This window comes from Vigna radiata, chromosome 9 (assembly GCF_000741045.1).
Source record: "Vigna radiata var. radiata cultivar VC1973A chromosome 9, Vradiata_ver6, whole genome shotgun sequence".
NCBI lineage: Eukaryota > Viridiplantae > Streptophyta > Magnoliopsida > Fabales > Fabaceae > Vigna > Vigna radiata.
In genome coordinates, this window is record NC_028359.1 from 897,372 (window position 1) to 921,188 (window position 23,817).

A 23,817-nucleotide genomic window follows, 5' to 3' on the forward strand; every position below is an offset into this window, starting at 1 on the left:
CCCTAAGTGATTAGTCAATGTTCAGTTTAGTTCCCGTTTTTAAAAATGTAAATCTTTGGTTCCTAAGTTATAAAAAATGTATCAAATGAGTCATTGTTCTTTGTACTTTAACCATGAACATAAAAAAAGGACTCATTTGATACATTTTTTATAACTTAGGAACCAAAGATTTACATTTTTAAAAGCAGGGAATAAACTGAACATTTGCTCATAACTTAGGGACCAAAAAGAAGTCTAAACCTATTATTTATTGTGCTTTTGGTGCAACTTATGAAACATATTTAATAGATTTAAAATTATGTTCAGTGATTTAAATGTAATTGACCGCATAGCGCAGTGGATTAGCGCGTTTGACTTCGGATCAAAAGGTCGTGGGTTCGACTCCCACTGTGGTCGAACTTTTCTTTTTTCATCAATAGGAAAAAAAATAACATTTTTTTTATATATATTTATAAATATGATAAGAAAAATCAAATCCATTCTTATACATAAAAATGAAAATTTTAATCATTTTGATTCTTTTATTAATTTATGGACATTAATATTTTATGTATATATATTTTTAAAATTAAAATAGTTATCTTATTGTTTATATTTTTAATAGTTATTTAAATTGAATCTAAAATTTAAAAAGTAGATTAATTTTAATTTGACTAAAATCATATTTAACTTTTTATTTAATAAAAAAAGTCAAATAAAAAGAAAACAAAATATGGATGATGCATGTTAATGGCTAAGTCTGCACAGTTCAATCTCTCACCTCTTCCATTTCAGAAGCACTGCAAAACACCCAATTTCAGCTTTAGGTAATTTCTTCTTCTTTCTCTTCAATTTCGGTTTTTTCCTCTTACTTTTTCTGGGGTTTGTCTTTCACGTTGTTGTGTGTGCAGTGGGACCAATATCCTACATAATAAGAGACCCAATTGGCCAAAGCCTTTGTCACTGCGCTCAAAATCTGCACTTGCTCGAGCTCACTCTTTGGAAACAATGGCAGATGATTCCAATCGCTCGGCCCTTCTCGTGATCGACATGCAGGTACTTACTTGTTTACTTTCCGATGTTGTTCCTGGTCAGAAAGTGTTCTGAGAAATTAAGGTTTCTATCTGTGTCTGTAGAAAGATTTTATAGAAGGTGTGGGTCCCTTTCTTGTCAAAGGAGGGAAAGAAATTGTCCCTAATGTGATTAAAGCTGTGGATGTTGCTAGGCAGCGTGGAATTCTCATTATCTGGGTAATTACATTCTTTCTCTGTTTTCCTCCTGGATAATTAAAGGTGGGAATAATGTTTCAAATGTAAATCAATGTTTTTCTTTCAATGAATTGAAATAAATGTTAGTATGAAAGGTTGTAATTTGTAAAAGTAGAGTTTAATGATCATTTAGCATTGTTATCCATCAATGAAGAACCATTTTCATTATGACTTTTAAGATATTGTGTTGTTGTCCACTGTGATTGCATATATTATTTATTTATTCATAGAAGCATTGTTCATTATTAGGGAAAGAATATGAAAATGTACACAAGTGTAAGTGTTTTTTTATTTTTATGTTTCGTTTAGTAGACGAAGGAAGTTGAGGGAATGGAAGAGAAGAAAAAAGAAAAGAGTGAAAAAATAAAATGCTTTTACTCATTAGTTTTTATATTATTTTTTAATTATTTATTACTATTTTATTAAGAAAACAAAGAAAAAATAACAATTGATTCCGGGTGTCTTAGAATCAATTATATATACCAAATACACTTAAAACAAGTTATTGCACCATGTTTCTTCTTTTATATTAAGTGACTGACAAGTACACTAATATCAGGTTTTTCAAAGAAGAATTCAAATGAAGTTATATCAAGCAATTATGCAATACTTTGTTCATAATCTCCTGTACAGTATAAAGACATTCATGCTACAATTGTCATATCATAGGAAGTCTACTTAAGAGGAGGAAGAACACAAAAGAAAAACTAGCACAAGTTCCTACAAGCCTATCATTCTTATTCATTTTCTAAACCTTGAGTTACCAGAACTAGATTGCCAATGAAGTCTTTGAAGTATCTTTCTTTGATTTTGGTACTACTCCAAAAGACCTTGTAACAGTAAAGGCATCTTATGTGTATATAAACTCATGTCCATCTCTCATTTTTTCTGATATAGGACTTTGTTTTGTACCTAACAAAATGAATATAAATGTGTCATCCTACCATTATTTGGAGAAGAGTGATAATATTTGTAAACTTTAGATTCAGGAGAAAAGATAGGACAACTAAGAGTTGTTTTATGTGTCAGAAGTGATTTGGTGTACTTGTTTTGAAATCGTTATTATCACTGGTGGAATCCTTTAAGTTTATCTTGAAGGAGTACTGAACCTAATCCAAAGTTTAGGATTAACCAGAATAAAACACGTTTCCTTCTTAAACATATGGAAGATCAAGCACCAGATGGACTATTGTTTGTATGAAAAGTGTTGGACTCTATTCAACCCATGTTCTAGAGCTAAAGTGTTACTTCAGTACAATCATTCTATATTGGTTTAATAGGTTCGGAGGTCTCTATATTTGGAGGTTTGTTTCAATTGGGTCCTCCAATTTTTGAAGTGATCAATTAGGTCCCTAATTTTGTCAATTTGAATCAATAAAAGCCTTTATGTTAAATGCAGTTAACGCTGTGAAGTTTTTGAACATGTGACACGCTGACGCTTCTAGGTGGCATCATTTCAACTGCATAGATAGATTATAAAAGGGTGAAATCCCTTTTAATTTAGGGATTTCAATTTCAAACACATGTTCAAAAACTTCACGGCGTTAACTGTATTCAACGAAAAGACTTTTATTGATTTAAATTGACAAAATTAGGGACCTAATTGATCACTTTCAAAATTGGAGGACCCAATTGAAACAAACCCCCAAATATAGGGACCTCCGAACCTATTAAACCTTCTATATTCACTATCCAGAGATCTTGAACTGTTGGTATCAAGAAATAGCAATCTAACTGTTGAATTATATTTCTAAACATGTTTCCAGGTACTACGAGAACATGATCCCTTAGGAAGAGATGTTGAACTCTTTCGTCGCCATCTATATGGTGCAGGGAAAGTTGGTCCAGTCAGTAAAGGAAGTGAAGGTGTAGAATTAGTTGATGGACTGGTTATTAAAGAAGGGGATTATAAAGTTGTGAAAACCCGTTTTAGTGCATTCTTTGATACACACCTTCATTCAGTCCTTCAAGGAGCAGGAATTAACAGTCTGGTGATCACTGGTGAGTAATAGTTTTTGTAATACACAATGTCAACTTACTAGGAGTTATATGTTTGTGTATTGACTCATGTAGGTGTTCAAACTCCAAACTGTATTAGGCAAACTGTCTATGATGCTGTAGCATTGGACTATCAACCAGTCACTGTTCTTGTTGATGCTACAGCAGCGGCCACACCTGATATTCATCTCGGTAATGGTCTTCACCTTTGCAATGTCTTTGTCCTTTTAATTTTTCTTTGTTCTCCCTGGAATTATATATGTTTATGTTTCTACCACATTCAATAGTTTCACTTCGTTTAGAAATCAAAATGTGATGCAATTTAAATATTTCATTCTCTTTACACTCTCTTAAAAGTTTTTTAAAAAGACGAAATCATAACGAAGTTTCATATTCCAAAACGGACAATACGTCAAATAATATATAAAACTGAGTGGCAATTAGTTAAGTTGGTCTATGAGTCTGCTCAATTCACAAGTTGCACAATTATCAGAGATTACAAGTTATCTGACTGTTCAAAGTCCCAATGAAGTGAACAACACTTTTGAATACATCCTTATTGATTTTCTGGAGAGGATTCCTTATGAAACTGTATTTCTTTAGATGCAATTTATCAATTTAGATGCAATTTATCAATTTCTGAGAGGACATGTTTCAGGAGTCAAACATATAGAATTGCAAAACTAAGCTTCTCTTGTTTTTTCAAAATCTTATTAAAGTTAAATTGATGGAAATGATGCATTGACGAGCAATGTTTGGGTGGTTTCAGCTAATTTGTTTGACATGAAAAATATTGGAGTTGCAACTCCAACATTAGAAGAATGGAGCAAGCCCAAAGCTTGATCTACACGAACCATGCTACTTCTGCAACCTGTGCTGTTCAATTCCAAGACACAAGATTTTGATGTCTTTGGCGGTGTATAGTTAAGCGAACCTTTGTGTGCTGCATAATAAATTAATTTACATGACCATGTTTATTTTAGTATTTACTTTGTCCAATATAAATATAACTATAATAATAGTAATTATTATTATTATTATTATTATTAATCATGATCCAGTAATTCGATTTTAAATACCAGACAAGATAACTTGTTAACATTATGCTATGTGCATTAAATTAAATATAAAACTTATCCGGATAGAATTTTCTTTAAATGCTTATAGAAAAACAAATATAAAATAGGCTTAATAGCACTAATGGTCCCTATTTTGGTTGCCAATATTCGATTTGGTCTCCATTTTTTTTTTTGTTCAATTTAGTCTTAAAGTTTGATAATTTTGTTCAATTTGGTCCTTTTCACAGACGGCGTTTAAATTGGTAACAGAAGATCTTCCAACAGTGCCAAACAGTGTGGTGATGTGGCATTTGTCAACCCATGTGGAGTCTGTTTAGTGAATTTGAAATTGTAATTTGAAAAATAATTAGAATTAGGGATTGCGTTTCTTAAAAAATAATTTAAGGATTCTAGAGTACCCCAATTTATGAGCAGAGAATGAAATTAGGTTTAGGGTTCTTCTTTTTGCAATAGCTCCCAATCTTCATAGCTCCCAACCTAAAAATTTTGTGATGGCTTCCGCTATGGTGAATCGAGGTGGTTGTCGGATCATGAAATCAATGTCTGCAGTTCTTGGTACGAAGTTTTACGCCAAGATTGCAACTGGGACTGACATCGCCTCTGCCGCACCCAATGTTTCTCTCCAGAAAGCTCGTACCTGGGACGAGGGACTTGCTTCGAAATTCCACTCCTCTCAAAGACATCTTCAAGGTCCCTACTCTCTTCTGTTTTTCTTATGCCATTCCATTTTTCAAACCTCCCTTTTCACTATATTGCTAATGTCTTTTTTTTTTTTTCCTTTTAATGTCCAGGACAAGAAAGTTGTCATCTTTGGGCTCCCCATAAGTTAACGTGCAATTTTTCTGACTAATTGATGTGTGTCTGGATGCCAACATTGTGAACGAGACATGATTCATATGAAGATTGGGAGTTATTGTAAAATGAAGAAGAACCCTAAACCTAATTTCACTCTCTGCTCATAAATTGGGGTACCTTAGAATCCCTAAATTATTTTTTAAGAAATGCAATCCCTAATTCTAATTATTTTTCAAATTATAATTTCAAATTCACTAAACAGACTCCACATAGGCTGATAAATGCCACATCACCACACTGTTTGGCACTGTTGGAAGGTCTTCCGTTACCAATTTAAACACCGTGTGAAAAGGACCAAATTGAACAAAATTATCAAACTTTAGGACTAAATTGAACAAAAAAAAAATGGGACCAAATCGAATATTGGCAACCAAAATAGGGACCATTAGCGCTATTAAGCCTATAAAATAATTTTCCAGGCTAAAAAAGTTTAAACACAATAAATATAAAAATAAATTAAACTGTATAGAATTTTTTTTTACAAATTAACTTATAAATAAACTAATTTTAACTTATAGAAAAATCATTTAAACAAGAAATACTAAAATTTTGTACATTTTATCGTATGACTTCCTTAGTTATTCTTATAACTTAATATATTCATACCACAAACCTTGAATTTACCTTCATACATAGTCATAACGAACAAATTAAGCAATACTTATAAGCCAAAATACACCATATGACGAAACTAAATTAATAAAACAACAATCAAACTCTAAAACTTAATCAAGGTAGTGTGTTTGAGTGTCAAATTAAATAAATAAGACAATCATCAGACTAGAGATGACAACAGGTTGAGTCATGACAACAGATTGAGTCGGATAATATCTATTTGTAATCCGACCTATCAAATAAAATTGTATCTGCTATTCAATCTGTTATCTGCACAGATACACATTTAGAAAACATTCATGAGTATTTTAAAATATTCAAGTATCCGTAGATACTGAAAAAAAAATATTTTATACATTTTTTAAAAAAAAATTATATTATACACACACAACTCTCCACTCAACTCGACCATTTGTCCACTCCACGCACAATCATCTCCTACATTTCCATGTAGTGCCCCCTCCCCAACTCTTCATCCTTTTACTTATTATACAATCTAGAATATGTATATTTATTTTATATTATATAATTTGAAATGTATTTTTTATTTTTGTATTTTGAATTATATAATTCAAAATACAATATGAAATTATAGAATTATTTTAAATTTTATAATTCAAAATATAAATTTATATTTCAAATTTTGGAAAAAAAAGTATATTTTACATTTTTAATTGTATAATCCAAAATACAATAAAATTAGCAAATTAATGTGTATGGAAATGCAAAAAAAAATTCTGGAAGTCCAGGAAGAAACTCTTCATCATCATGCATGCGGGCAATTGCCTTTGCCGATGATAGACTTAAAGAATAAAGAATACCAAAGGTTAAGTGGTAAGGGTTAAGAAATGAAGTTTAAACTTAAGGGTTAAATATGTTTTTAGTCCCTGTACTTTGGGGCGATTTTGGTTTTAGTCCATTTTCAAACTATGGTACAATTTAGTCCTTCAACTTTATAAAACTGTGGTTTTAGTCTTTTTTACCAATTTTTTTTAACTTTATTTGTTGTTTCAAACACGTTTCATTATAGCATTTGAATTGTTTGCACTGTTTAACACATTTTTGCTTCAATGTTAACTAAGAAACGTGCTTGAAACAACAAATAAAGTTAAAAAAAATTGATAAAAAAGACTAAAACTAGAGTTTTCTAAAGTTGAAGGACGTACCATAGTTTGAAAATAGACTAAAACCAAAATCATCCCAAAATATAGGGACTAAAAACATATTTAACCCTAAAGTTAATACCATTCTATAAAATCAATTTGGAAAGTGAAATTTAATCAAATTATATACTCTAAATTTATGTTTAGAAAAGAGGATCCACGCGATATCAAATTAATACCCGTGAGAAAATCGAACTCCATTGTGACATTGTTAAAACGACAAGAAAAAGCCGAATAAAGGCCATGAAACATAACAACAGTTATGAAGTTAACTAAAAGAACTTACTTATTAAACGGTAAACAACATTATAAATAACTATTCATCTTCTAAAAAACTAATACAAATAATCTATAAATCTAGAGAAAGTAACTTTACCATGTTGTCGTATTTTCTTTAAAACTCTTTTAGTGAAAAAAGTATGTATTCTGAAATAACACCATAATATTAATTAAAACTTACGATACCAACCAGTCGAGAGGGTTATACTTACTCCAAACGTTAGGAGTCATTCACAGTCAACCTTTCAAAGTTCATCTTTCCCAGGCCCAATGCTTACTCAAATGCTTGCACAAAGGTATAGAGACTATTAGTCTGAGCATGAACTTGAGTGCAAACCAACAACAAAAATTATGCAGAGTCTCCGTTCTCAGAGTTATCAGTCTCCATTGGTTCAGGAGAAGCTGATGCAGCCTGGCTACTTCTATCCCCAGTATTTTCGTTACTGCTGGCATTTGCATTCCCTCTAGGGTGTTGCGTCTCATCACCGTGCGAATATGGGGCTCCTGATCCAGTGGAAGTAGTTGGCCTTGGTTTTGTCATAATTGGCTTGCAGAACCTATTACAAGAATAAATAATTTTTCAATAGAAAGTAAAATGAACAATTAACATAGAGAAAAGAAATATTGATAACTCTAAAAGGTCAAAAGTGATAACTAATCCTTTCCCAACTCTCAACTAAGTACAGAAAGCAATGGCACGATAATGGACAAGCAACAATGTATAAGATAAAGTTTTTTGAATCCCTATAAAAATAATTAATAATTTAATATGACTGGATGCAATACCCGTTGGCAGAAAATGGTTATAAGAACGAATTTAAAAAATTAAAGTTTAAGTGAATCAAAACCAATAAAAAAAAGGGTGCAAAGATTACTAAAATCAAATTAAGTGACACAGAGAATAAAAAAAATACTAAAGCCAAATGATTTCTAAATAACCCAAATACTACATAAGATTCTAAACAGATACCTATCAACAATCTCAGCTTTCTTTCTAATTTCAGCTGACAAGAGTACAGGGTTGATATATTTTGGAAGTGAGCTTTGTAGTTGTTGCTTCTCAATAAACCATTTCTCAGCTTCAACACATTCATTTATGACCTATACAACATTAAAAAGAAATCAACTTCAAATTTATTCAAAACCATTCAAAGAAGCGAGAGAAAGAAAGTTTGAGAAGACATTACCTTCTGTTTCTCGTTAATGTCAATGTGATCAAATTTGGGGTCCTTCGACTTTGCAGCTTCTCTATAACTATTTATACAATACATGAATTGCTCAATCATATTACCCCTCTCCATGTATTCTTTGTAACGTCCTTCAATTGGATCACCTTGCTGCAATCACATAAATAACCACCCATTAAGATTCCTTATGTTAAAAACTAACATTATGTTTGTCCATAAATAACGTAGGGTAACAATAGCAGGGGCTGCAATCCCTTTTCTTTGTACAACTTTTTAGTTAGACGGAGGGATGGGAAGAAGGGAAGGAATCACCCAGCTTTATACCTTTTTTAGTGTTTCAAGCTTAGCAATATATACACCTTTAGTTTCATCTTCACCCTCATCATAAAGCCAATCTTCCACTTCCTGGAGTTTGGCAGTAAAATCTTCTCTCTCTGAAGCAATGACAAACTCTTGGTATTTGTCATTAAGCTGAAATGATGATGGACAAAAACAATTTGATGATAGGCAATTTTAGTTTACATCATACCATGAATAAGAGAGGAAAGAATTGACACACACCTTGTTTCTCATGTCATAAACATAAGCCTCAACTGCATTTTTCTTGTCCTTCGTTTCCTCCATCACACGATCTTGCAAAGCCATTTCAAACTCCTTCTCTATTGCCTTTTGGACATGCAAAGAGCCCATTGCTCCATAAACTAACTCTGATACATAAATACTTGTTTTTTTAACCTTTTTCTTTGGAGCCTGAACCCATAACATTGAAAAGTTCAGTCAGCCAAAGTGAAAATATCACCAACCATGTTGAACAACTCTAGTTGAGATACACAAACCTACAAGCATAGAACATAATACATATGCCTTACTGTACATGACTGTAGAAACAGACGAGGTCTTTACATTAAGGAAAAATTATTTTTATTTGTCGATTTTACAAATAATTACATAAATTGCAATGTCCTCACTTTGTTTTCAGTTTTCAAATTTTTGTATGGTAAAAAAATGTTTTCCCTATCTCTTTACAAATCTTTATAAACTAAATAACAAAACAAAAAAGTATTTATTTTAATTAAAAATAAAAACAAAAAAACGGAAAATGATTTCTCAAGTCAGCCATCACTAAGATTTACATTTAATCTGAAGTGAAAAATCAAGCAAGTTAAATAAACTATAGGATGATTCAAACACTTGAAATTCCACATTAAACTCAACAAGTGTCATATTGTGAAATTCTTCTAAAAACTTTTCTTCTAAAGGGTTTAAACAACTTAAACTAAAGCACTATCATATTACTTACCATAACACCGTAAAATAAAAAATGAAAAAATAAATAAAAGGATAAAAGAATCCAAATAAAATAATACAAATATTGCTACCAAATCGATATTGACATAAAGAAATGAAAAGAAAATGGCGAACAACTGCTTAAATATTTTTTTCAACATTACTCGCCTTGGTATCAATATTTGTTTGCAGAGGCTTATCTTCATTCTGAGGAACACCATTTTCACCCTCCGAAGCATCAGTACTAACTTTTGCATCTTGCACATTTGCACTAGTGTCATCGGAGGCTGGAGGTGTAGCAGCCTCAATTGGGGCTTCGTTGATATTTGGCTTAGTATTTTTCCCTGTTGATTCTTTGGTAATCGGAACCTCAACTTCGTTTTCTTCCAGGAGCTAAAAAAAAACAACTAAAAGTTGTTAGATCACAAGAACAAATGCTCTCTATTAACTACCATAAGCTCAACGGTGGTTATTGTAGTTGAGGAGAGAAGGACCTCTAAAGCCAAAAAACCTTACCATGGCGGACTCCAGAGATACAATTCCATGAATATTCAAACGAACTTTCACTTTCACTTTTGTCCTTTCACTATTTGCAGTTTGGAACGGACCAATCTGCTTACACTCAAAGAGTAACAACACTGCCAAAAGAAATGTAACATAGAAAGAAGAAAGCTGGACATTGGCTTACAGTATATGTGCTAATCTTGGTAGGTGTTTGCAGCTCACTTACATCGCCATAATGTACATCAATAGAAAATGTTCCTGACCTGTAGAATGTTAGAGCTTTGATACTTGGTATGGGATTACCCTTGGGAAAAACAAGAGAACTCTGCTGATTTTGTGGTGCATTCTCCTGTGCATCTGGACCAGTACCTTTCCATGCAAGGGAAATCGAGAAAGGAAGGCTTTCATTGACCTTCACGTTATGAAAAGGAAAAAAAAAATAGTAACATCATACCACATGCAAAGCTCAATATATCAACAGTTCACAGGACCGACAATTTTGAAAATCAATGTAAAAATAAAAATAGAAACCGATGAGGGAATTTCTAAGGGTCTAAACATAGGTAGACATCATAGACATGTAATTAAAATAATGTCATAAATCATAATTCCCAAAGATCTGTACAATTTTGCAACAAGTAAAAGATAACAACACAAACAAGCTTAAAAAACCAACAATGGCACAAAGGGTCCTTCTGAATTGAAAAGAAACAGAAAATAATCCAACATAAGAAACTTTACCTGAAATTCTCGTACTTTAAACGTGGGACTAAGAATTGCACATTTCAAAGCACAACCCTTGGCAACACACTCACTAGCATTCATTGTTCGCCTAGGCTCTTTCTTGAAAAACTCTGTCAATATTCTGGTTATGGCGGGTACACGAGAACCTGAACCAACCACCTCAACCATATGCACATTTTCAATGGTAAGATTTGCTTCAGCAAGTGCCTTATCCAAAGGTCCCCTGACGCGTTCCAAAATTGGAAGACTTAATTGCTCAAAATCATCTCGCTTCATGAAGCCACGAACATCCTTCTCGTCCATCAAACACTCAATGTTGAGAGGTGCCTCACTATTTGCACTAAGCATCTTCTTCATCTTCTCACAGGCAGCCCTCAACCTTAAGCAAGCCCTAGCATTCTGGAAAACATCAATCTTATACTCCTCCTTGAACTTAGTAGCAAAGTGATGGAACAAAACCTCGTCAAAATCCTTACCACCTAAAGACCTATCATACGAATGAGCCAACACTTTCAACTGCCCCTTCTTGAATCCAGCAATACAGACTTGCATGCTAGCATGCCCAACATCGACAAAAGCAACATTCAGTTGATCGTTTTCTGGAAGGTCCGTTTTATAAATCCCATACGCCAAAGCAGTGGCAGTCATTTCATGAATCAATTGAAGCGGGTGTAGACCAACAATCGTGGCCGCGTCCAACACCGCCCGCCTCTGCAAATCAGTAAAATAAACTGGAATTCCAATGCAACAATCAACAACAGCCGTAGTGAGATTCTTCTCTGCAATTTCCTTAAGATTCGACAACATCATACCAAACACTTGTGTAGGTGTAAATTTCTTAGCCTCACCCAAGTATTGCACGTGAATCAACGGATACCCATCATTCCCCTCGGTAACAAGAAATGGCAATGACTTAAGATCCCGTTGCAATTCAGGATCAGAGAATTTTCTGCCAATGAGTCTCTTAAACTCTGATATTGAATTCTTAGGGTTCATCAGACTGCAGGCAGCACCAGCAGTGCCAATGAAACGTTGCTTCTCACCAAAGCACACAATAGCAGGCGTTTCACGTTTGGACTCATCATTAAGCACAACGTCAATCCCTCTTTGCCTCGCAACTGCAACAACGCAGCTCTCATTACCGAAATCAAAACCCACCACACTCATCTTCCTCAACAAAAACTCAGCTCAAAACAGAATAAAATCAAATCTGAAAAAAAAAAAAAAAAAAAACTCTCGTCGTTACACTGTTCATTTACACATTAAACATAAACACTACAAACTAATCAACTTGCACGAACAATAACTTAATAACTTGGATAATAGATTAAGCAAATTCAACATTTAAAAAACGATAATTAGCAAAGGAAGCAGCGTTCCATCATCCATGAATAAAAGATAAGCAGCGGAAATTGAATGAAACGAATTGGATCAAAATTGAAAGAGAGAACAAAGAATTTTGTTAGCAATCGTAGGAGTCTAAGGAGTTTGTAATTTGTACCCAAAACACAGAAAGGGAGAAGAGAAGAGATTGTGTCGAATTTTGGAGTTTTGATTTTAAATTTCAGTGACGACCTTTTCCATTTCCAATTGTTGTTAAACTTCTAAAACAGGCTTTTTACCCGCGCAACGCACGGAAACATTGTAATTAACATTGTAATTAGCATTGTAATTAACATTGTAATTAATTAATCTACGTATATGTATGTTCTTATTAACCCTATGATAATTGAGTTCTAATGTTAATGTTGTGTATATAATATGCAAACCACTTTTCATAAAAACTATTAAATATAAAAGATTGTTAAATACAAAAGATTTTTTTTTTCTTTTTTTAGTTGGATTTGACGAATAATTTTATGTACATTTTACAGATAAATTTATTCACATATTTAAAAAAATAAAACATTTATCAGATGGATTTACTCACTTGTTTTTAAAATCACAATGAATTTTATCCTAAATTCTAAAAAATTCATTTAGCAACAATTTACTTTTAAAAAAAAAAACAATTAGTAATGGACTCAATAATGAATTTTACGAAAAATAATTGAATTTTAAAATATATATAATTTTCCAATGGATTCATTATTAAAAAATATATATATCAATAATAAATATTATAAATTATCAGCAAATTTTAACAATGAAATTTATCGTTTAAAGATTTATATCGTAAAGATTTTCTCCATCTCCTTCAATAACTTATTGTAGCACGTATAAATATTATTAATTTCAATAAAATTACTTGTATGTATAGTAAAATTAAATATTAATATAATGATGTAAAATTATTTACTTTAATGAAAAGTTTCATGCAGTAAAGATTTTCTCATTTTCTTTAATAAGTGAAAATACATGCGTCTTTAGTATTTTTTTTTCAAGATAAAAAAAAAATTATCACATAATGTTTTTCTATTAGAGATAACTAAACAACATTTATTAATACGGTTGTATATGAGGATAAATCTTTATTAGACAACATTATGAGTTATATAAAATAGTTTTTATTTCATTCTGTAAGAATTTTTTATTTATTTGATTTTAGAAAATTGTTAAATTTAAAATAAAAACAGTTAAATAAAAAAATAATCAATTGAAAAAAAAATGTGGAACTTTAATATAATATAAATCACCATAAACATATTTATGTGTGTGCGTATTTTTAAATATTATATTAGTGTAATTTTCCAATTACAGTTAATTTCACTTGATTCATAATAAAATAAGATCTAATTTTTTTTAAAAAAATAATAAATAATAAATAAAATTATTATAAAAAAAATCATTTTTTTGGAATTACAAGATTACTAAAACATAAAATACAAAATGTAGATTACAAATTTTAAATCAGTAAAAGTAACTAAATTATAAAGTAAAAAATGGGAGTTGCATAAAAATCACGAAATAAATTATAAATAAATTTTAGTAAAAAATTTAGTCTAAATTTGAAAGTACCACAAAAAAACAAAATATTACCAAATAAAATATAAATAATTTTTAGTAAAAATTTCAACTTTAATTTGAAAGTATAATAAATCACACATATTACCAAATGAAATATAAATAATTTTCAGTAAAAAACTAATCAAAATTTAAAAATTAAAAATGAAATTGGTTATATATAATTTTCTACAATTATCCTTAACAAATAAATTGTTAAGAATAAAATAGAAAATATAAACGTGTATAATCAAATAGATGTATCCTCATATAGGTATAGATAATTGTATAAAGTATAGATCATTTACTTTAATAAAAAAATGTTATTTTTGTGATGTAAACTAATTAAAATATACTGTACAAAATATATTATATATATATATATATATATATATATATATATTTTGAAAATATGTTAAAAACTTTTCATGCTTCACATTGGGTATTTGTACATACATACATAATAGATCATTATATTTAATAAACATAAATTACTGATCATAATAATATTAAAAACTCAATAAATACCATATATATATATATATATATATTTATTTATTTATTTATATGAATATATGTCTTTATATGTTAAAAATAAGCTATTAAATAAAAATTTATTACAAAATTAATACTTTTATTTTATTAAATGAATAATTAAAACCATAGATGTAATAACTTATGGATACGCACGGGTTACACGTCGACAGGATTATTAGTGAATATTTTCATATTCAATCTTTATTGTAAAAATTACATATTATCTTTAAATTAAATTTTAAAATATTTAATATATTACCTATCGCGATAATGTTTTACACTACTTTGATTGATAAAGTATAGAAATAATATATTTTATAAAGTATAGAAATAATATAAAATATATTTTATATATTTTATAGAAATATTATTCCATGTTTTCTTATTAAGACCAGACCATGAGAGTGAACCTCGTAATACAGGTAATTTAGGGTGACCCAAATTCCAAGGTGATTGCTTCCTTTGTCTTCTTCCTCACTTCTCTTCCGATCCTTACAGTCCGAACGCTCCGCGGCGGCTGGGGGTTCGCCGGAGAAATCTCCGGTGTCTGGCGGAGGCTGGTGGCGATATCCACGAAGGCGCTGAGAATGAACTTGTGCCACTTCTTCTGGTTGAGATTCATGTGACAGAACAAAAGCTCCTGCATGAACTCCCAATCCACCTTTTCACTCTTCTTCAATCTACCACAAAAATCAAAAATCAACGTATTTTCTAAGGAATCGTCTCTAAAAAAAAGTTGACATCATACAATATATAAGAAACAAAAACTAAAAGACTGAAATTTCACACGGCAAAAACATGAAAACATTCCACTGATTCATTGTTATTTCAGCGTACCTTGCTTCAACCATGCCCTCCATGGACCGACGGAAATCCTCGGTGGGTCTGGCGGAGTTGGCCAAAACCACCACGCAATTACTCAGAACGGTGGTTTGTTCCTCCACACCCTCAGGGTCAGACATGGTCAAACTGGATCGTCCTGGTTCGGTTGTTGTGTCAGTGAAGAGGTTCAGTGGGGAATCATCAAACCTTGGAGAAGAGTCAAATCTGATAAAGTCTAGTTTGGGAGATTTTTGTTCTTTGGATTCATTGTTGGTGGTGGTTTCTTCACCGAGGAAGAGGTTCTTGAAATTCTCGATGAGAAAGCGATCAATGTCTGCTAACATGGCTTCGTCGTCTTTGACGTTGGTGGTGGTTTTTTTGATGATGTTTTTGTTGGTGTCCATGTCGATAGAAGAAGTCCTAGGATGCTTGCAACCTTTGGGAACCCATTTCTTAGAGGATAATTTAACCATGGAACGTTGCGAGGGTTTGATTTTGATGAGATAATCTCTCAGGGATTTTGAGATTTTCTTTGACATTTTTGGTTTCAGGGACGAAGTTGAAGAGAATATGAAGAATTAAATTTATAGATGAATAAGTCAATAGATTTGGAAAAGACCATGAAGAAAAAATTTCATGAATTAAGGTGTGTTTTTTATTATTATTTATTTTTATTATTATTTGTATTTGGTAAAAAACATGGTTCTTATTGAAAGTTATGATCCTAGTATATCATGTCATATTCAAAGGTATAATTCAATTTAAAGGTTATGTTTTTATATGTATATATAAATCGTGATTATGTGCCATTTGTGAGAATTTCGAAGAATAAATGAAATATTTTTTTCTCTTTTTGTAGAGATTTATACTACTTTTGTATAGTGTTTTTACAATGTTATTAGTTTCCTTATATTCTACAAAATTGGTCAGAATTTGTTTTATGTGTACATAACTTGTTTAAATGTAACTTTGGTGTTTGAAAAATGGTAGGAAGAGGATAAGAAGATGATTAATAAATGACATTTGAATGCGTGCTTTCTTTGAAACCCATGATAACAATTAATTGGAAAGAAAGAAAAATATAAACTTCGGGTCATTTTAATGATTTCATTTAATAGGAAACAATCGAGTTATTTAATATCAATAATTTATGATTTAATACCCAATAGACCATTAATACTGGAAAAATGTATCTTTAATCATTTTTTTTTACAATTATTTTACAATTTCCTATGTAATAGTTTGTGATTGATTCATTTTAAATATTTCAATCAATAAAATAGTAACACATAATCTGTTGTCAAAAAATTGTTAAAATATCATAACACTTAATTAATATTAAAAGAAAGAAGTTTTTTTTTTTTTTTTTACCTTAGGGTGATGGTTCAGAAGTCTAGACAGTTTAAATATATTTAAGATGATTTTTAGAGATAAAGTTGGGATAAAATATTACACATCAAAATAAATAATACATGAATTATAAAATAAAAATATATATTGAATAATCTTAACAATATTATTTGAAAATAAAGATTAAATATATGATAGTAAGTCATCTAAATTAAAAAATAAATTTTAATAAGTTTGATTTTTATAATGAATTTCAATACATTTTGAAGATAAATTTCGTAGTCCACGACGTTTAATGTTTTTTTAAATGTATATTTAAAATAAATGTACTCATGTATAATAAGAATTTTAATTTCCATTATTAATATTTAAAATAAATATTTATACTATTATTGCTTAACATTTTAATTTTGTGTTGAAGAGATTATGATAATAAAGAAAACTTTTATTGATATATGAGGTTAATTATATGACTTCCAAATTAATTATAAAAATCTTGATATTTAATTTAACTTTTTATGCAAAGTGTTTTTAACAAAATTAAGATAAATAACTTCCTTAAGGCATAACGCATTGTAACTTCTTTTATTAAATATCTAAAGCCTTAAAATATTTATAAAAAATCAAAACAATTGTATACTTTTTAAATATAAACGTCCCATTTATTTAAAATATTTTGTGTACAATTACTGATATAATATGAAATATTTAACGGTTGAATAATTAAATTTTAATATATAGAGATTGTTGAATAATTCAATATTAAAGTATAATTTTTGTAACTCTTTTTGTGGGGGTTTTATATTTTAAACTTTAAATATGAACGTTGAAATTTTTATTATTAAAATGTATTAAATATTATTCTTGGGAAATGTTTACTTAATTGTAGTTTGATTTATATATGTCATCATATTTTACCAATGCCTCGTTTTTTAACAGTTCATTTTTTTTTTAAGAAATTCAACATAACAGTTCATTAAAAACTAATTAATTATTCTGACATTAAATCATTCTGATTAACGCTGATTAAAAGATCATCCTGATTAACAACATCATTAAAGGAAAGAAAAGTCACATTGGTTTTACAAGTATTTGTCATTTTTTTAACTGCTTCTTGACTTCAGCAACCTAGTTTTTATAATTTACATCAACCAACCAGTCAAACCCAATTTACAAAGTCAGCTTCAAGTTAATAATATCAATTATTTGACTCTTTTTCACATGTAATATTTTCTAAAAACAATTTAGAAATTAAAAAATAAAACATTGGATCTGTACAGAAAGTTGAATAGTTTAAGCTTAATTCAACTCCACAAAACCTCACTTATATACACTTAAATAGTCTCATCTCTAGTTGATGTGGGACTTCCAACAATAAAGATAAACTAAAAAAAAAAATATCATAATACAATAACTAATATTATTTAATTTAAAATAACTCATAATTCCACCAAATCTATCATCATTTGATGAAATATTAAATTGTACGCTTAATTGTGTACACTTGAAAATTGTGAGTTCATAAATTTTAACCATTCTTTGAATTGGAATTTGAATTTGTGTGTGTAAAGCACGATTTGAATGGAATTTGAAAAAAGTTTTATAATTATTAATATGCACGATTTGAATGGAATTTGAAAAAAGTTTCATAATTATTAATATAGACGTAGTTTGTTTGCAGGAGTAGAGGGGAGTAGAGGGGTGTAGAGGGTTTGTAGACGGTATTTAACACTTAAAGGATTTTTTAAAGCGTTTAGACACTATAAAAAATAATAGAGAAAAAAAAGTTATTTTTTACTCTAATTAAGTTACCTTCAGTTTTTTTTAAACACTTTTAAAGGTCCATATCATTAATTTTAAAAAAGTTATGAGTTTCACCATTCTTGATTTTGCAATGAGTTTCACTACTCCTAAGTTAAACAACCAAATGTTTTAAATCACTGTTGATTATTTAAAAACAATAAAGTGTTTTTCAAACAAGTACGTATTGGAGATAATAGCGATTAATACAAAATATATATGAAAAGACTTGTTGTAAAAAAAGTTCTCAAAGCTAGACACGCAATAACAAGATAATTTTGACAGCATAATGTGTGCAGTTATAATTGTTGTATTTTCTCTTCTTCCTATGGTATATCTGTATATAGGCAACTTTGAGAAAAGTTTGTGACTCTGCAACGTTGACTTTGGTATAGCCTTTTATATGAGGTCAGATGCTACTTTGCTTGTGCAGAGAAACTATGTTATTGTAACGATTGATCAGATAGAAAGTTTGAATGAAACATTTATCCTTTAAGATCTCCATAGATAAAGAGAGACGACTCAACAAACAAAAAATATTATTACATTTATCATAGCATTTATTGTAGTCCAATTTAATGCAATGTTTATGCTAGTTTATTTTTTTAGTATATAAAATAGATATTACATCTAGGATATTGTTTAAACACGTCTAGCACGTTATTTAAATGATTTATTTGATTTAGATATTTTTATTAAACTTTAAAATAAAATATTTATAGACGATTTTATTTTAACATTACGAAGTATTGAAACATATGAAAGGGATTCCTAACTTTATCAATAGTCTCACTTAATTTTCTTTACCTAATTAATTCTTCGTAAACACACTGTTCATGTAACTTAACATTTTATCTCTAAGTACGAACTCGAAGGTGTTCTTCTCTTATCATTTGATTTATGTATAATTATAGAAGTTATCACATCTTTTATATTATATATACTTGACTTTCTTCGTGGCTTGTTGCACCTTACAATCAAACTTCCTCATCTATTATAAACACAAAAAGAGTTATATTATTCCTTCCGTATTCATCTTCATAATGTATCAATTTTTAATATAATAATTGTCGTTTTCAAAATAATATTATTCCAACTATTTAAATTATTCAAAACACAATATTAAAAGATTTTTTTTTTTCAATTTCATTGATCAAATAATCTTTCTCTAAATTGAAATAGTTACTTTGCCTTTTAACTAATTAGTATTAATTTAAATTTAATTATTTTTAAATTAAAATAACCATTTTATTATTTTACTCTTTAAGTAATTATTTACTTAAATTTAACCATTTTTACAAATAAATTAGTTATTTATATAAAAAAATTAAACATACGTAATGATAATAATAAGAATTAAATATGTTTTTAGTTTATAAATTTAAATTTAAAATTAGAATTTATATTTATGATAAATTTTGAAATAATTTGGTTTACAAACTTTAATAATGAATAGATATAAATTTTCTAATTAAATTGGATGGAATTTTTTTATTTGTTAAATGAGATTACATAATCATGTTTAAATTATTTATACCACTTAACACGTTTCAATTTAAATATTATTTAACACAAAAATATATTATATTCACTAAATTGAATAAAATATATTTATTTATTTTTTAAGTTTAAGTTTAAAATATATAAAGTTTTGAAACATAAATAAATTTTATTTTTCTTTGAAGTTTAATAACTAAAAATATATATTTAGGCTAAAAATAATAATACTTTTTATAAAAAAATAATCATATTTTATGCATGACGTAACATCGGAAATAAATATTACGGTGTAAATAATTATTACAGGCAATACGTGGCTCTCCCTTTGAGAAAATAGCCTTGTCAAACGGCGTCGTTTCCGGAAACTGTTCCTGCGAAACTCTAAACTTCTCGTAACGGTAATACCAGAAACACAATTTCAGAAGCGCGGGGGAGAGAGAAAGAAGAGAGAGAGAGAGAGAGAGAGAGAGAGAGAGAGAGAGAGAGAGAGAGAGAAAATGGCGAGCAGCAATGAAGAGAGGGAAGAAAGAAGAAAGAGAATTGCAGAAAGAGGTTCGGATCGCATGGCCCTAATAACGGGTCGAATCAACGCGCTTCCTCCCACGCCACCCTCCGGCTCCTCTCCGGCGCATCGCAATGCCCGTCACGTGATGTCCATGTCCGTCGCTGGCGGCTTCGATTCCCATTCAGAAGAACAAAATACCTCCTCTCGCCACCAGCGTCCTCAATCATTGTCTGCAGTCGACGCTTACAACGAAAATCTCTCTGGTTCGTCTTGCTACCTATTCCGTGTTTCTCTTCTCTTTTTAATCCCGTTGCTTCATTGGGCAATGTTACTTTTATAAAGGGTGTGGTAAATTTTTTGGAAATTTTAGGTGTTTGATAAAAATGTAAATTTTATTTCAAGTTTGCTTTCCATTTCCTTGAGATTGCTTCACTATGATACTCGATTCCATTGTGTATTGTTGTTTAAATTTAATTAGGATGCATAGACAATGCATTTTCATTCAAATATATTTGGAAATTCAATTATTGTAGTATTTATCGTGTTTCTATTCACATTGATTGAGAATGTGACAACTTTTATACTAACAGTATATCAAAATTTAATTTTTGTTCTTTTGCGATCTATAAGAAGTCTGTACCAGAACACGATATATTGCCAGTTCATACTATGTCCAAAAACAATCAAACATGGATTTCTGATTGATGCTAAATATAATGGAGTAAAAAATAAATGGGAAAATGAACAATAATAAGTAGCAATAGAATGGAAGAAGGAAAATTTGAATAAATGTATGAGAAAAATGAAGGTCCTCACTTCGAGAAATGTAAATCTATGGTTATGGAATAGCAAAACACGTAGGAGAATCTATTTTGACAATGATCATAACACAAACCTTCCTCCTGAAGCGGTTTTAAGAGTTTTAGCAGTATCTTCAAGGAATCTAACTCTGCAACTCAGTAAATTGTGAGTGGCAATATTGTTTATCTGTGGTCATTTTAGCATAACCAGTTCACCTGACAGAAAATGTATATTTTTCCGTTGATATTCTTCTCTTACATAAATTATCTTTGTTAACACTGCCATTTTCTTGTAGTTACATTGTTCTAGTGTGAGCCAAAATTTTATGCTGGAATAGACACTCTGTTCATTTAATTGGATTTGTTGGAATTTGCAGGCGGTTCTGAAGATAAACGTAGAGCCGGCTTTTCTTCATCAAGGCTAAAACATCAAGGAGGTTTTAGGTACTCACACCTGGAAAGATTCCAGTTCCAACCTGAAGAGGAACCTGCCAAACAGGACTCTTATCCTATTACAGAAGCAAATAACAAAGTGTCAGATGATAGTGCCAAAGTGGAAGCATCTCCTGTTCCATCAGAACCTAAAAGTTCAGTACAAAAGACACAACAAGTGAAGCAACCTCCCAGGCATAAGGCTACATTTTTCTCTTCAAGAGAACTGAACTACTGCATTTTAGCTTCTGAGTCCACACGTGCCCTCAGTTCTCTGATAATAGCATCGGTGGTAGTTTTCTATTACTTGTTTTCAAAGAGTGTTTTAGCCTCAAGGCCTCTTTACATCCTTTTGTTAACTGATGTTACGATTGTGCTTGCTCGCCTATACGGTGGAAAGACAATTGCTGTGGAAGAAAATGAGGGAGGAAAAGGCAAAACTCCTGGAGATGGACACAGTTGGGGAGATGCTGTAAAGCTTTTGGAGAGAGGTTTGGTCGCTTACCAAGCCCTTAGAGGTGCTTTCATAGATTGCAGTATTTATCTAGTGGTTGTTGTTTGTGCCACCTCCTTCGTGTAGCTCCGTCTGCTTCGCTTTGAATAGTAGCAATATCCCCTTCTGGCCAAGTATCTGCTTCCAAATAATTTTTTTTGTAAATTCTTATTTGCTATTGTTCCTTTTGAATACTATTATTTAATTTATGATACCTTACTAAACTATATCAAGAATGTGTTTTTAATAGTTGAAAGAGAAAAAAATACAGGTAATGATATATAGACAACAATTTTTGACAATATTTTAAAATCATCATACATGTTATTGTGTGATTGATCCAAATGACATAATGACATTATCATGGATCAATCACACAACGACACGTATGATGACGTTCAAATATTGTCAAAAAGATGTTATCAAAATATTTTATCAAAAAATATTATATTAGCATTGCATACCCTATTAAACTAGACTCTAACTTTATTTTATGATACCTTTAAATATGACACAGATTATGACTTGTTTGGTGAATAATTGCGCTCAATTTTCGGTAATGGTAACAAAGAACCCTGCAATACACTGAAAAGTTATACTGTCTGAATAGACAATGATCGATTAGTTAGACTCTACAATCATTCGATCCTGATGATATTTGTGTTTAAACGTCTTAATAATATAATTTAATATAATAATTTAACATAATGATGCATGTGAATTTTGGTTCTAATGTTTTAGCATATTTTGGTATATTTGAAAAATAATATGTACCAAATAACAATGTATTGAATACTGAAAACAAAAGCACAGGAATGAAATTGTCTGGAGTAGCTTTGAAAAAGTTATTCCGAATAAATGCATTAGAGATAGTAGAAAATGACACATGAGAGCCCTATTGGAAGTACGTTAAACATCATAAATATTCCACCAAATATTTAAATAATTCAAATTCAACTAAATATAAAATTAAAAAATTTATCTATTCGTTAATTTGATCTATTCTTTCAAGGTTAAAATCTTATTCGGATTTTTAAATCTATTGATTGCTTCTACGAGATCTTGTTAGAGATTTTATGGTTCATACAAAACAGTGTATAAAATAATCTTTTAATGAACATATAGTTTTTTTTTTTTACATAATAATATATTTTACAATAGTTAGCATAATTCTATTAAATATTTAAAATATATAACTCATATTTTATTCATGTGTTCTTAGGTTGATTTCGTAATAAGTATAAATTTATATCTAATTTATTTTCACAAATGACACTATGAGATTAAATATTTATAAGCCTGATAACAATGTTACGTAATTTCAAAGAAATTGTTAAAATGATAATGATATTATTCAGTGAATATTAATTTTACAACATGAATTTTTAAATCTAATACATCAATAAAGTAAACAGCAAGATACACTTTAATATGCCACATTATAATTTTAAAAATTTGAAAATAAAACAATATTAGTAAAAAGTTTAAAATAATACAAAAAAAAATTGTTTTATATATGTACAAAATAATATATAACCGATTGAAGTTTCTTTACAAATTACACATATTTCTTGAGTCATATTTAATTTAGAATAAACTTTTTAAAAATGTCAACATTTCAAAATTATATATATATATATATATATATATATATATATATATATATATATATATATA

At 29.7% G+C, this 23,817-nt stretch overlaps 4 protein-coding genes and 1 non-coding gene across 6 annotated transcripts; 3 read left to right on the forward strand and 2 right to left on the reverse strand.

The window, feature by feature from the left end:
- The first annotated feature begins 322 nt into the window (after positions 1–322).
- On the forward strand, positions 323–396 carry TRNAR-UCG. The gene has a single exon. It is a non-coding gene; the product is annotated as a tRNA-Arg (tRNA).
- A 317-nt stretch (positions 397–713) lies between these two features.
- Positions 714–4,215, forward strand: LOC106773755 (probable inactive nicotinamidase At3g16190). Its single transcript, XM_014660501.2, has 6 exons — positions 714–806; positions 891–1,035; positions 1,116–1,229; positions 3,014–3,248; positions 3,321–3,437; positions 4,015–4,215. The coding sequence occupies exons 1-6, from the start codon at positions 724–726 to the stop codon at positions 4,086–4,088; spliced, it is 768 nt and encodes a 255-aa protein (XP_014515987.2). The 5' UTR covers positions 714–723; the 3' UTR covers positions 4,089–4,215.
- Positions 4,216–7,315: 3,100 nt separating this feature from the next.
- On the reverse strand, positions 7,316–12,560 carry LOC106773626 (heat shock 70 kDa protein 14). 2 transcript variants are annotated; one of them, XM_014660348.2, is made up of 10 exons: positions 12,460–12,560; positions 10,956–12,168; positions 10,399–10,626; positions 10,227–10,322; positions 9,879–10,103; positions 8,985–9,173; positions 8,748–8,894; positions 8,424–8,573; positions 8,207–8,337; positions 7,316–7,793 (listed from the first exon to the last, which is right to left on the reverse strand). In XM_014660348.2, exons 2-10 carry the CDS (start codon positions 12,123–12,125, stop codon positions 7,586–7,588), a joined length of 2,544 nt encoding a protein of 847 aa, XP_014515834.1. In that variant the 5' UTR covers positions 12,126–12,168; positions 12,460–12,560; the 3' UTR covers positions 7,316–7,585. The 2 variants fall into 2 exon arrangements, with proteins under 2 accessions (XP_014515834.1, XP_014515835.1); XM_014660349.2 differs by having other exon boundaries at positions 10,956–12,076; positions 12,460–12,559.
- Positions 12,561–14,865: 2,305 nt separating this feature from the next.
- On the reverse strand, positions 14,866–15,839 carry LOC111242543 (transcription repressor OFP14-like). The gene is made up of 2 exons (XM_022786266.1): positions 15,276–15,839; positions 14,866–15,118 (listed from the first exon to the last, which is right to left on the reverse strand). Exons 1-2 carry the CDS (start codon positions 15,797–15,799, stop codon positions 14,866–14,868), a joined length of 777 nt encoding a protein of 258 aa, XP_022641987.1. The 5' UTR covers positions 15,800–15,839.
- A 4,551-nt stretch (positions 15,840–20,390) lies between these two features.
- On the forward strand, positions 20,391–22,327 carry LOC106773961. Its single transcript, XM_014660733.2, has 2 exons — positions 20,391–20,678; positions 21,593–22,327. The coding sequence occupies exons 1-2, from the start codon at positions 20,408–20,410 to the stop codon at positions 22,225–22,227; spliced, it is 906 nt and encodes a 301-aa protein (XP_014516219.1). The 5' UTR covers positions 20,391–20,407; the 3' UTR covers positions 22,228–22,327.
- Positions 22,328–23,817: the final 1,490 nt, after the last annotated feature.

Bases quoted from the DNA above. Each gene is read 5' to 3' on its own strand.
- LOC106773755 (XM_014660501.2), top strand. From the start codon at position 724: ATGTTAATGGCTAAGTCTGCACAGTTCAATCTCTCACCTCTTCCATTT. The intron at 1,036-1,115 runs GTACTTACTTGT...CTGTGTCTGTAG, and splicing joins TTCTCGTGATCGACATGCAG to AAAGATTTTATAGAAGGTGT. The intron at 1,230-3,013 runs GTAATTACATTC...ACATGTTTCCAG, and splicing joins GTGGAATTCTCATTATCTGG to GTACTACGAGAACATGATCC.
- LOC106773626 (XM_014660348.2), bottom strand. From the start codon at position 12,125: ATGAGTGTGGTGGGTTTTGATTTCGGTAATGAGAGCTGCGTTGTTGCA. The intron at 10,627-10,955 runs GTAAAGTTTCTT...CATAACGTGAAG, and splicing joins TTAAAGTACGAGAATTTCAG to GTCAATGAAAGCCTTCCTTT. The intron at 8,338-8,423 runs GTAATGTCTTCT...AATGTTGTATAG, and splicing joins ACATTAACGAGAAACAGAAG to GTCATAAATGAATGTGTTGA.
- LOC106773961 (XM_014660733.2), top strand. From the start codon at position 20,408: ATGGCGAGCAGCAATGAAGAGAGGGAAGAAAGAAGAAAGAGAATTGCA. The intron at 20,679-21,592 runs GTTCGTCTTGCT...TGGAATTTGCAG, and splicing joins TTACAACGAAAATCTCTCTG to GCGGTTCTGAAGATAAACGT.
- LOC111242543 (XM_022786266.1), bottom strand. From the start codon at position 15,799: ATGTCAAAGAAAATCTCAAAATCCCTGAGAGATTATCTCATCAAAATC. The intron at 15,119-15,275 runs GTACGCTGAAAT...TTTTTGTGGTAG, and splicing joins GAGGGCATGGTTGAAGCAAG to ATTGAAGAAGAGTGAAAAGG.